The sequence below is a fragment of the Salmo salar genome, chromosome 13 (assembly GCF_965601325.2).
Source record: "Salmo salar chromosome 13, fSalSal1, whole genome shotgun sequence".
In the NCBI taxonomy this organism is placed as follows: Eukaryota; Metazoa; Chordata; class Actinopteri; order Salmoniformes; family Salmonidae; genus Salmo; species Salmo salar.
Window position 1 is genome coordinate 31,265,483 of NC_138303.1, and position 13,753 is coordinate 31,279,235.

At 42.3% G+C, this 13,753-nt stretch overlaps 1 protein-coding gene across 1 annotated transcript; it reads left to right on the plus strand.

Annotated features, from left to right (window-relative positions):
- The first annotated feature begins 364 nt into the window (after positions 1–364).
- Positions 365–9,439, plus strand: LOC106566835 (rho-related GTP-binding protein RhoA-C). The gene is made up of 5 exons (XM_014135290.3): positions 365–483; positions 8,110–8,265; positions 8,444–8,564; positions 8,672–8,802; positions 9,147–9,439. The coding sequence occupies exons 2-5, from the start codon at positions 8,110–8,112 to the stop codon at positions 9,318–9,320; spliced, it is 582 nt and encodes a 193-aa protein (XP_013990765.1). The 5' UTR covers positions 365–483; the 3' UTR covers positions 9,321–9,439.
- Positions 9,440–13,753: the final 4,314 nt, after the last annotated feature.

A 13,753-nucleotide genomic window follows, 5' to 3' on the forward strand; every position in this document is an offset into this window, starting at 1 on the left:
ATTTGTTCAATACCTATCCAGGCGTTGTAAGATCTGGCATGCGTGTGCAATGTTGAAGGCTTTTCAATTAGCATGAGAAACATCTCTATTTCAACCATAATATTGCCATTGACCTTCATGATGCTGTCTCTACAGAGCATAAGCAAGCAATAACGTTTATACTACAATCACTCAACGTTACAACGCCTATTATTGATTTACTGCCGTATACAAGTTTGCTTTGACCCCAAAATATCCTTACTTATTGTTGAAACCATATGGTAGGGGGAAAAATATTAACTCTTCACTTCCGTTTTTTCCATGCACCGGTATACATTTATCGAGTTGTTGGCTTAAATATCTGTCACTCATTAATTTGAGGTTTCCTATTGGCTGGAGGTCGCGGGCTTAGGCGGATGTTATCGGCGTGGCACACTGTTAGGGCCGGATTGAAGGGTCGGACAGGAAAAGAGAAGGAAGGCGAGGACATCTATAACGAAAACGGTACTAAAACGAGGAAATGTAACCTATTTATAATTTTGGTTGCTCACCTTGAAAATATATAATGTATTTAGTAAATATTTGAATGAGGCTTTAAACTTGTTTTCTGTAGGCAAGATGACATGGGGCTATAATACGAGAGACCGCTATTAGCTAACATTAGATAGCTAAACTAGCTAGCATTAATGACGGAAACGAGCGAACAATTGAAGTGAAAAGACTCCTTGTTTCAGACACCATCAGCCAGAGCTGGACAGGAAAAGCTAGCAGGTCATCACCATTGTGAAGTTAGCAGCACACTGGTCTGTAAGCTAGCAACTCTTCGCACTTGCCAGTGCCTGGGCAAGATCTCTAGCTAACTTGCTAGCCACCACTGACAAGTGACTTAATTTTCATAACCGTTGTCCACCGACCCAGCACGTTTTAAATGGGAAAATCGTTGTAACTAGTTATTTGTTTGTCTAACTAGCTAACACTGACTGAGTTGACGTGAAAGGGGGGAATTAGCTAGTTAGTAGTTTGGGTGCGGCGTTTTGTTGTTGAGGACAGCAAGCAGTGTCTTCTGCAGGTAGACTTCTCTTGGCTAGTTGTGATAGTGTCACTAGGTATTATGGGTAATTTCATGTGAACATGGAACAAAAAAGTCCATACATGCATTTTACTGAAATTCAGTAGTTAGGCCTAGAAAGATGGCTGACATGGCCAGTATTGGCGTTTTTATCTGAATTTGAGTATTGGTTGTTGATTATCATAAACGTCTGGGTTTACAGGCCTCCAACAGTAATTGACTGAAAAGCACTGTGCAATGTTGCCTAACGAATCAGACTGATACCCCTGGTTACACAGTCTGGGATTAATGCCATACATTTGTTTGCGAAATGTCTACATGCCAGAATGTTGAATACAATTTAATTTGAATTAAGTCTGCCGGTTGTCAGCGTGGTTTGTCCTTTTGCGGATAGGAATTTGAGAAAAAATATCTACATGGAGGTATAATTAAACCGACAACCATGTATAGCGTCCGTCCCTCTCCTCGCCCCAACCTGGGCTTGAAACAGGGACCCTCTGCACACATCAACAACGGACACCCACAAAGCATCGTTACCCATCGCGCCACAAAAGCCCTTGCAGAGCAAGGGGAACAACTACTTCAGGTCTCAGAGCGAGTGACGCCACCGATTGAAACGCTATTAGCGTGCACCACCGCTAACTAACTAGCCATTTCACATTGGTTACATAAACACCTGCAAGACTTAAGTTAGTATGCATGCATTGCGGGCATGTCCTTCCGTCTTGTGCCCATGCTTCAGGTGAAGAGCAAACAATCCAGATCCACGTTTTGATGTTGGTTTAATAATACTTTCCTGTGAATAGTTTGTCAATTTTAAAGGCAGAAGGACAAAATCAGCGCACAGTGGGTAGAGTAAGTTCAAATGAAGATTATTCAACATTCTGACTTGTAAAGGGACTGTTTGGTATTGAGTGGAAGCTTCTACACTCTGATTCGTCGAGACAATGTAGCCTCTTCGCTCCAGGAGACTTGTACACATTGGGCTCCCATCGCTGAAGGCTACATACCTTATCCCCGAAAACATATTCACCAGCCCTTGACCTATTTCCAAGAAATTTCCCGTCACCGAAGGCAAATCTAGCCTAATTCGGAATGCCTTAACTTGGATATAAACGTTGTATAACCATTGTTTCCAGAGCTTACCAAATTCATTCCATATTTCCCTAAAGGTGCAATGGGATCACGCTGGGATCTTGAGCTTCGGAAAATGTGGATTTAAACGTATTTTACCGAAGTAGTAAAGACATTGTATAACCCATACCGACTGGTAAGGTATTCCGGCTTGTAGATTTTACTTCAGTGACAATTTTTTTGGGGGGGAAATGGGTCAACCCAGAGGACTGGTAAATATGTTTTGGGGGATATGGAATGTAGCCTTCAGTGACAGTAGCCAACTGTGTACAGGTCTCCTGGAGCAAAGGGGCTATGTGCAATGGAAATTCTCCATTGGATGATGTTCTTAGTCCAGGAGGATTAAGCTAAATCTGTGTGGGGGGGAAACTGGCACTATGGAAATGTTTCATTATGTAGCCTAACACAGTCTGTAGTCACTGGAGCTGAAGTTGGTGGCTGGCTTTCATGTGTCCTTTGGGGCCAAAATGGGACTGCTCGTCGAACATCTCATTCTAAAATCATGGGTGTTAATATGGAGTTGGTCCCCCCCATTTACTGCTATAACAGCCTTCACTCTTCTAGGAAGGCTTTCCACTAGATTTGGAACATTGCTGCGGGGAATTGCTTTTATTCAGCCACAAGAGCATTAGTGAGGTTGGGCACTGATGTTCAGCGATTAGGCCTGGCTCGCAATCGGCGTTCCAATTCATCCCAGAGGTGTTCGATGGGGTTGAGGTCAGGTCTCTGTGCAGGCCAGTGAAGTTCTTCCACACCGATCTCGACAAACCATTTCTGTATGGACCTCGCTTTGTGCACAGGGCATTGTCATGCTGAAACAGGATAGAGCCTTCCCCAAACTGTTGCCACAAAGTTGGAAGCACAGAATCATCTAGAATATCATTGTATGCTGAAAGCATTAAGATTTCCCTTCACTGGAACTAAGAGACCTAGCCCGAACTATGAAAAACTCCACAGTTGCCATTATGCATTGGGGCAGGTAGCGTTTTCCTGGCATCCGCCAAACCCAGATCCGTCCATCGGACTGCCTGATGGTGCAGGGTGATTCATCACTCCAGAGAACGCGTTTCCACTGCTCCATAGTCCAATGGCGGAGAGCTTTACACCACTTCAGCCGACACTTGGCATTGCTGATGGTGATCTTAGCCTTGTGTGCGACTGCTCGGCCATGGAAACCCATTTCATGAAGCGCCCAACAAACAGTTATTGTGCTGACGTTGCTTCCAGAGGCAGTTTGGAGCTTGGTAGTGAGTGTTGCAGACTATTTTTCTGCGCTTCAGCCCTCGGTGGTCCCATTCTGTGAGATTGTCTGGCCGACCACTCTGCGGCTGATCCGTTGTTGCTCCTAGACGTTTCCACTTTACAATAACAGTACTTTAGCAGGGCAGAAATTTGACCAACTGACTTGTTGGAAAGGTGGTATCGTATGATGGTGCCATGTTGAGCTCTTCGGGTACGGGCCATTCTACTGACAATGTTGTCTTTGGAGATTGCATGGCTGTGTGCTCGATTTTATACACCTGTCAGCAATGGCTAAAATAGCCGAATCCACTCATTTGAAGGGGTGTCCACATACTTTTGGCCCTGTAGTGTATGTTGAAAACTTGATGCTGACATGCAAAACATTTTGGGACTATATCAACAATGGATTGATGAAACAATACCAAAAGATCGTTGTGGGGTAGAGTTTTCCTTTAACACTTTTTGAAAAGTGAAAAAATAAATAATATATACATTCATACAGTCAGTCAGTACCGGTCAAAAGTTTGGAAACACCTACTCATTCAATGGTTTTTCTTTATTTTTACTATTTTCTACATTGTTGAATAATAGTGAAGACATCAAAACTATGAAATAACACATGGAATCATGTAACCAAAAACGTGTTAAACAAATCAAAATATGTTATATTTGAGATTCTTCAAAGTAGCCACCCCTTTGCCTTCATGACAGCTTTGCGCACTCTTGGCATTCTCTCAAACAGCTTCATGAGGAATGCTTTTCCAACAGTCTTCAAGGAGTTCCCACATATGCTGAGGACTTGTTGGCTGATTTTCCTTCACTCTGTGGTGCAACTCATCCCACACCATCTCAATTGGGTTGAGGTCGGGTAATTGTGGAGGCCAGGTCATCTGATGCAGCACGATCACTCTCCTTGGTCAAATAGACCTTACAGATCCTGGAGGTGTGGTTTGGGTCATTGTCCTGTTGAAAAACAAATGATAGTCACACTAAGCGCAAACCTGATGGGATGGTGTATCGCTGCAGAATGCGGTGGTAGCAATGCTGGTTTAGTGTGCCTTGAATTCTAAATAAATCATAGTGTCACCAGCAAAGCATCATCACAACTCCTCCATGCTTCACGGTGGGAACCACACATGCAGAGATAATCCCTTCACTTACTCTGCGTCTCAAAGACACAACAGTTGGAACCAAAAATCTCAAATTTGGACTCATCGGACCAAAGGACAGATTTACACCGGTCTAATGTCCATTGCTCGTGTTTCTTGACCCAAGCAAGTATCTTTTTCTTATTGTTGTCTTTTAGTAGTGGTTTATTTGCAGCAATTCGGATGACTCAACACTATACATGTTAGCTACTACAGCGACTGAAATGACTGCAACACTTAAGAAAGAGCTGCAGTTAGTTTCAGAGTGGGTGGCAAGGAATAAGTTAGTCCTAAATATTTATAAAACTAAAAGCATTGTATTTGGGACAAATCATTCACTAAACTCTAAACCTCAACTAAATCTTGTAATAATAAATGTGGAAATTGAGCAAGTTGAGGTGAATAAACTGCTTGGAGTAACCCTGAATTGTAAACTGTCATGGTTAAAACATGTTGATACAAAAGTAGCTGATGGGGAGAAGTATGTCCATGATAAGGTGCTGCTCTACGTTCTTGACAGCACTGTCAACAAGGCAGGTCCTATAGGCCCTAGTTTTATCTACTGTTCAGTCGTGTGGTCAGGTGCCACAAACTTTTTTTTGCAATTGGTTCAGAACAGGGCAGCACAGCTGGCCTTTGGATGTACACAGAGAGCTAATATTAATAATATGCATGTCAATCTCTCCTGGCTCCAAGTGGAGGAGAGATTGACTTCATCACTGCTTGTATTTATGAGAGGTATTGACATGTTGAACGCACGGACACCCATGCATACCCCACAAGACATGCCACGAGGCCTCTTCACAGTCCCCAAGTCCAGAACAGACTATGGAAGGCACACAGTACTAAATAGAGCCGTGACTACAAGGAACTCTATTCCACATCAAGTAGCTCATGCAAACAGTAATATTAGATTTTAAAAAACACCTTATGGAACAGCGGGGACTGTAAAGCAACACAAACACACACACAAGATAGCATATGCACTATACATGGATTTTGTACTGTATATATGTGGTGGAGTAGGGGCCTGAGGGCACATGGTCTGTGAATGTATTATGTTTTTAAAATTATATAAACTGCCTTAATTTTGCCTGATCCCAGGAAGAGCTAATGGGGATCCATAATAAATACAAAAATTCGACCAAGAAGGCCTGATTCACACATTCTCCTCTTAACAGTTAATGTTGAGATGTCTGTTACTTGAACTCTGAAGCATTTATTTTGGCTGCAATCTGAGGCTGGTAAATGAATTTATCCTCTTCTGCAGAGGTAACTCTGGGGCTTCCTTTCCTGTGGTGGTCCTCATGAGAGCCAGTTTCATCATAGCACTTATTCATTTTTGCGACTGCACAAGTTCTTAATGTTCCAGATTGATTGACCTTCATGTCTTAAAGTAATGTCTTTTCTCTTTGCTTATTTGACCTGTTCTTGCCATAATATGGACATTGGCTCAAACGCATTAAGAAGGAAAGAAGTTCCACAAAAACTATTAACAAGGCACACCTGTTAATTAAAATGCATTCCAGGTGACTACCTCATGAAGCTGGTTGAGAGAAAGCCAAGAGTGTGCAAAGCTGTCAGAGGCAAAGGGTGGCTACTTTGAAGAATCTCAAATATAAAATACATTTTGATTTCCATAACACTTTTTTGGTTACAACATGATTCCATATGTGTTATTTTATAGTTTTGATGTCTTCACTATTATTCTACAATGTAGAAAGTAGTACAAATAAAGAAAAACCCTGGAATGATTAAGTGTGTCCAAACGTCAAATCAAATTGTATTGGTCACATACACATGATTAGCAGATGTTATTGCGAGTGTAGCGAAATGCTTGTGCTTCTAGTTCCGACAGTGCAGCAATATCTAACAAGTAATATGTAACAATTCCACAACAAATACCTAATACACACATCTAAGTAAAGGAATAAGAATATATAAATGTATGGATGAGCAATGTCAGAGTGGCATAGGCTAAGATACAATAGATCGTATAGAATACAGTATATACATATGAGATGAGTAATGTAAGATATGTAAACATTATTAAAAGTGACTAGTGTTCCATTTATTAAAGTGGCCAATGATTTCAAGTCCATGTTGGCAGCAGCCACTCAATGTTAGTGATGGCTGTTTAACAGTCTGATGGCCTTGAGATAGAAGCTGTTTTTCAGTCTCTCGGTCACAGCTTTGATGTACCTGTACTGACCTTGCCTTCTGGACGGTAGCGGGGTGAACAGGCAGTGGCTCGGGTGGTTGTTGTAGCTGATCATCTTTTTTGCCCCCGGTGATGCTTTGTGCAGACCGCACCACCCTCTGGAGAGCCCTGCGGTTGTGGGCGGTGCAGTTTCCGCACCAGGCGGTGATACAGACCGACAGAATGCTCTCAATTGTGCATCTGTAAAAGTTTGAGGGGTTTGACTGGTTGTGTATGTTTATTATATATATATATATATATATATATATATATATATATATATATATACGAAACATGCAACAATTTCAAAGATTTTACTGAGTTACAGTTCATAGAACAAAATCAGTCAATTGAAATGAATTCATTAGGCCCTGGTCTATGGATTTCACATGACTAGGCAGTTGTGCAGCCATGGGTGGGCATAGGCCCACTCACTTGAGAGCCTGGCCCAGCCAATCAGAATGAGTTTCTTTCCCACAAAAGGACTTTATTACAAACAGAAATGCTCCTCAGCACCCCTCCCTCAGACGATCCCATAGATGAAGAAGCCAGATGTGGAAGTCCTGGGCACATGGTTACACGTGGTCTGCGGTTGTGAGGCCGGTTGGACGTACTGCCAAATTCTTTGAAATGACGTTGGAGGCGGCTTATGGTAGAGAAATTAACATATAATTCTCTGGCAACAGCTCTGGCCTGCAGTCAGCATGCCAATTGTACGCTTCATCAAAACTTTAGACATCTGTGGCGTTGTGACAAAACTGCACATTTTAGAGTGGCCTTTTATTGTTCCCAGCATAAGGTGCACCTGTGTAATGATCATGCTGTTTAATCAGCTTCTTGATATGCTACACCTGTCAGGTGGATAAATGCTCACTAACAGGCGTGGCAGGTAGCCTAGTGGTTAGAGCGTTGGGCCAGTAACTGGAAGGTTGCTGGATTGAATCCCGAGCTGACAAGGTACAAATCTGTCGTTCTGCCCCTAAACAAGGCACTTAACCCACTGTTCCCCGGTTGGCCGTCATTGTAAATAAGAATTTGTTCTTAACTGACTTACCTGTTTTTATTTATTTATGTAACCTTTATTTAAATTGGGCATGTAAACCAATTTGTGCACTGCATTTTAGAGAAATAAGCTTGTTGTGCTTCTGGAACATGTCTGGGATATTGTATTACTTTGTATTTTTGTTCTGTAATATATTACTGTCATTTTTTCCCCCCTACAAATTTGGATTTGCTTGGTTGTTTCTATATTATCACTGTGAAACGCAATAGTTTTTCAATAACATTTTTGCCACTTTTTTTGCTGGATTTTTACTTTAACAGACATTGTTTTGCAGATGGCTGCGATCCGTAAGAAACTGGTGATCGTTGGTGATGGTGCTTGTGGGAAGACCTGTCTGTTGATAGTCTTCAGTAAAGACCAGTTCCCTGAGGTCTACGTACCCACTGTCTTTGAGAACTATGTGGCAGATATTGAGGTGGACAGTAAGCAGGTGAGATTGGACGTTTAGTAACACAGTTTGCCATCAAGACATACTTTGAAGCATCCTTTTTATGTGGATGTCTTGTGGTTTACACATTTTGATAGGTAATCATTTATTCAGAGACAATTGCAGTGTTTGGCCAAACAGCAGTGTAACTGTGAATATCTGCTCTCCCTGTGAGTTCTAGGTGGAACTGGCCCTCTGGGACACAGCCGGACAGGAGGACTACGACAGATTAAGGCCTCTCTCCTACCCTGACACTGACGTCATCCTCATGTGCTTTTCCATAGATAGTCCTGACAGCTTGGGTAAGACCTTGGTGACTGTAATATTCATATTTGTCATACATGGTAAATGCAACAAATTATCGTATCACTTGCAGCAGTTTCCTAAAACAATCCTGTGTCTGAAACAGAGAATATCCCAGAGAAGTGGACCCCTGAAGTAAAGCACTTCTGTCCAAATGTGCCCATCATTCTTGTGGGTAATAAGAAGGACTTGCGGAATGACGAACACACACGTCGGGAGTTAGCAAAAATGAAGCAGGTACAGGATGCATTATGAATTCTTATTATGGAATTTCGTCAAGTAGACTCATTGCCCTGATCCATTGAGGATATATATTTTTTATTTAACATTGAAATTGAACAAACCATGCACATTTGTTTTAAAGTGGTTGTTGCCTTATAAGCTACCTTCACTTAGTGTACTGTTTGCTGTTGTCTAATTATACACCGGTTCAGAGGTTTTTGTTTTGTTCAGTTGGTTTATCCAACATGCTAGTTACGTTTTTGTTTGACTTGTTGTAATGATTGGTGATTTAGTATGTCACAAAGGATGCCAACCATAGAATGCCTCTGAACACGTTTCCAACTCTGACACATGAACAGGAACCAGTGAAGCCAGAGGAGGGCCGGGACATGGCTAACCGCATCAACGCGTTTGGCTACTTGGAGTGCTCAGCCAAGACGAAAGATGGTGTGAGGGAGGTGTTTGAGATGGCCACCAGGGCGGCGCTGCAGGCCAAGAAACGTGGCAAGAAGAATGCCTGTCTCCTGCTATAGAGAGCTGGGGAAAGACGGGAGGGGAGGGGGAAATAAATCAGGCCAAGGAAAATGCTGCACCCCTCTGTCTCCATCTGTGGAAGGGTGGGGGGAGGTTCGAGGTGGGCAAGGGAGAAAAATATCATTAACAAGGCCTAAGGAAATGGAGAAGGTCAAATGTAATGAAAAGGGGAGTTTACATTTTTAAGGCCAAGGTGGTCGTCAACGGCTTTCAGTAGAAGATTATCGTATGGTTAAGATTTTTTATTGGGTCTTGGATGACTAGAAGGGTAAAGCAAAAAACACTATCTCTCTGGTAAACTTATGTCTGAGCATGGTAGTGATCTCTGAGGGACGGGATAAGATTGGTGTTCTTGATCAGGTCAGAAACCCCAGCGCTATTGGCCTGGTTGAGCAGAGCATCATCAGAGAAAAGGGGGGATTCATTACATCAGAATGAATGTATGTTCTCCTGACTCTCGGTGACCTTGGCTTGCAGTGTGTCTGTGCTTGTCTTTCATTTCTGTCCAGCCATACCATAGGTGTTTATTTTCTTTGTTCTCCCTATGGATAGACTAACCCTATCCTTGTGTGGACCAGCACCTTCTATGATATTATTGGTCCAATCACATTGTTCACTTGATACAAGCAACTTTGATTTATTTAAATAGCTAAATGTTTTTATTTGCCTTTGACTATAGAATTCATATTAAAATGCATACAATAATAATGATAAACTGATTTTTGTTAGTTTTATAAGCCTGTTCATAAATTGTAATGAAAAATAATTTTAGAATTTGGTTTTGTCATAAGTTGGGCTCAAGTCAAATAAAGATGTACATTTGATGTGGACTGTCAGACACGGGTTTGAAAGGGGAGTATGACTTTTGTAGTAAGTGATACTAAGTTTAGCAAATTTGGGGTTTTGCAAATTTTGTATTTTCTGCTTGCAGATTGTTTTTGCCTGCATGCCAGGCTGTTATTGGGAGTGAGTTTTTAATGTTGACCTATTTCTTACTCCCTCCAGTCCACCCCTCACTCCATGTCTTTCTAACAACTGTTGATGATGGCTTATGGCTTATCCTATATCAGTTATGCATATTTAGCAAATCTAGTAACTTTAGAATGAAAGTTTAAAAATAAAATGCTTAAAGTAATTAATGAATAAGAATAACAAGATGTCAAACTATTAAATACAAGTAACTTTAAAAAATATCTTGGTCATTTGTGAGGGGGGAGGGGTCTTGTATACAAATGCATACTCACATTTCAAATGTACTCTTAAGAAAATAAATTGTTATAGGGAATGATTGGTTGTATCGTTCTTTCATGTTTCATGCCTCAACACAATCACAAGAAAATGTAAGACTTACAAAACATTTCACAGAATAGATCAAGGCGTCTAGGAAAAGAGTGGGTTTTCTGACCATCGTGTCACCATTGCATAGTTTTCACAAAGTGTGGTGTAGTCCAATAACGAACTCTTAATAGGGCTCTGAAAAAAAATATGACATTTGTCTTGAATCCTCAGCTGTTCTTGTTGGTGTTTAAAGAATTGACTGTACTACTGTTAATCTTTAGAACTATACTGACAAAAATATAAATGCAACATGCAGCAAAAGATTTCACTGAGTAACAGTTCATATAAGGCAATCAGTCAATTGAAATACATTTATTAGGCCCTAATCTATGGATTTCAAATGACTAGGAACACATATGCATCTGCTGGTCACAGATACCTTAAAAAAGTAGGGCCGTGGATCAGAAAACCAGTCAGTATCTGGTGTGACCATTTGCCTCAAGCAGCGTGACACATCTCCTTCACATAGAGTTGATCAGGCTTTTGTTTGTGGCCTGTTGAATGTTGTCACACATCTTTAATGGCTGTGCGAAGTTGCTGGATATTGGCGAAATTGACACAAGCTGTCATACACTTAGATCCAGAGCATCCCAAACATGCTCAATGGGTGACATATCTGGTGAGTATGCAAGCCATGGACGAACTGGGACATTTTCACCTTCCAGGAATTGTGTACAGGTCCTTGCGACATGGGGCTGTCCATTATCATGCTGAAACATGAGGTGATGGCTGCGGATGAATGGACCTCAGGATCTCGTCGTGGTATCTGCACATTCAAATTGTTATCGATTGTGTTTGTTCGTAGCTTATGCCTGCCCATACCATAACCCCACCATGGGGCACTCTGTTCACAATGATGACATCAGCAAACCGCTCGCCCACACGACGCCATACACATGGCCTGCGTTTGTGAGGCCGGTTGGGTATACTGCCAAATTCTCTAAAACAACTTTGAAGGGGTCTTATGGTAGAAGAATTAACATTAAATTATCTGGCAACCGCTCTGGTGGACATTCCTGCAGTCAGCATGCCAACTGCACGCTCCCTAAACACTTAAGACATCTGTGGCATTGTGTTGTGTGGCCTTTTATTCTCCCCAACAAAGGAGAAACCCTTACTAACAGGGATGTAAACAAATTTGTGCACAGAATTTGAAAGAAATCAGCTTTGAGCATATGGAACATTTCTGGGATCTTTTATTTCAGCTCATGAAACATGGGACCAACACTTTACATGTTGTGTTTATATTTTTGTTCAGTGTATGTTATCCTGTGTCATTTATGTACTAATACAAACCTGTGCCGGGTTGTATGAAGGAGTGTCCGATGAAGTCTAGGAAGTCATTACTTGAAGTCATTACTGACCAGCACTTCTTTCACCTGAAAACAACACATTGTAGGCCTACTTGAATTCCTTCTTTAAGGGCCAGACATAAGAACCATCATGCAGGACTGGAGGTGCTCAAAAGTAGTGGCTGACCTTGTCCATGGAGTAGAGGTAGAACTCTTGTACCTCCCCATCCCCTATCCTAAGCTTGAACTCAGGAGGTAGTGGCCTAGTCGAACACAAACTGGCTTTCTGGAAACACCCCCTCATCCTCATAAGTATAGCTATGAGAGAAGACACAGGGAAGATTGAAATACAGTGGATTAGAATGTAGGCCTATGTAAAAGCATGCAAAGAGACAGCATTCTCAATGAGACACTGCAGAGTGCTGGCCACTCCTATTGAGGCATCAATCACACAACTTGCAGACTTGTTTACGCTGCTGTGCGTTTTTGTTGCCTATCTTACTTTGATACCTGACGGTTTTTTACTTTTTCATTACCGTATATTTTTACTTTTTCCCTCACTCAACTTTTTTCATTCAACTTTTTCACCCCGGAGGTTTTATCTGGACATGGTTCGTCAGGACTTCAAACAGCCGAAGCTAAGTAACATTAACATGATGCCTTCTAATTGCAGTCGTTGTACTTATAATATACAGGAGAACGATCGCCTTACGGCAAGGATAGCTGTGCTGCAAGCCCAGCTTCAGACGCGATCGTTAGGCAAGGGTAATTTCAGTGTAGGAAAGGATGAAACAGCGTCTGTGCCACCAGTAAGTACAGATAGTAACGTTAGTATAAACCCCCTCGCACGGTCCCCGCAGCCGGACATCTTTCTCATGGCTTCTGGAGGGAAACGCTGTAGGAATGCTCAACCGGTGTCGCTTATTCAGCCGACAGAAACTTTCAACCGGTTCTCCCCATTAAGCGAGTCGGAGTCGGAGGCCGAGACTTCTCTGGTCTCTACTCCTCCCGTTGTGGGGTCTGAGACGCCGACGGCTCCCACCATTAGCTCTGACAAATTGAAAACCCTAGTCATTGGCGACTCCATTACCCGCAGTATTAGACTTAAAACTAATCATCCAGCGATCATACACTGTTTACCAGGGGGCAGGGCTACCGACGTTAAGGCTAATCTAAAGACGGTGCTGGCTAAAGCTAAAACTGGCGAGTGTAGAGAGTATAGAGATATTGTTATCCACGTCGGCACCAACGATGTTAGGATGAAACAGTCAGAGGTCACCAAGCGCAACATAGCTTCAGCGTGTAAATCAGCTAGAAAGATGTGTCGGCATCGATTAATTGTCTCTGGCCCCCTCCCAGTTAGGGGGAGTGATGAGCTCTACAGCAGAGTCTCACAACTCAATCGCTGGTTGAAAACTGTTTTCTGCCCCTCCCAAAAGATAGAATTTGTAGATAATTGGCCCTCTTTCTGGGACTCACCCACAAACAGGACCAAGCCTGGCCTGTTGAGGAGTGACGGACTCCATCCTAGCTGGAGGGGTGCTCTCATCTTATCTACGAACATAGACAGGGCTCTAACTCCTCTAGCTCCACAATGAAATAGGGTGCAGGCCAGGCAGCAGGCTGTTAGCCAGCCTGCCAGCTTAGTGGAGTCTGCCACTAGCACAGTCAGTGTAGTCAGCTCAGCTTTCCCCATTGAGACCGTGTCTGTGCCTCGATCTAGGTTGGGCAAAATTAAAAATGGCGGTGTTCGCTTTAGCAATCTCACTAGTATAAAGACCTCCTCCATTCCTGCCATTATT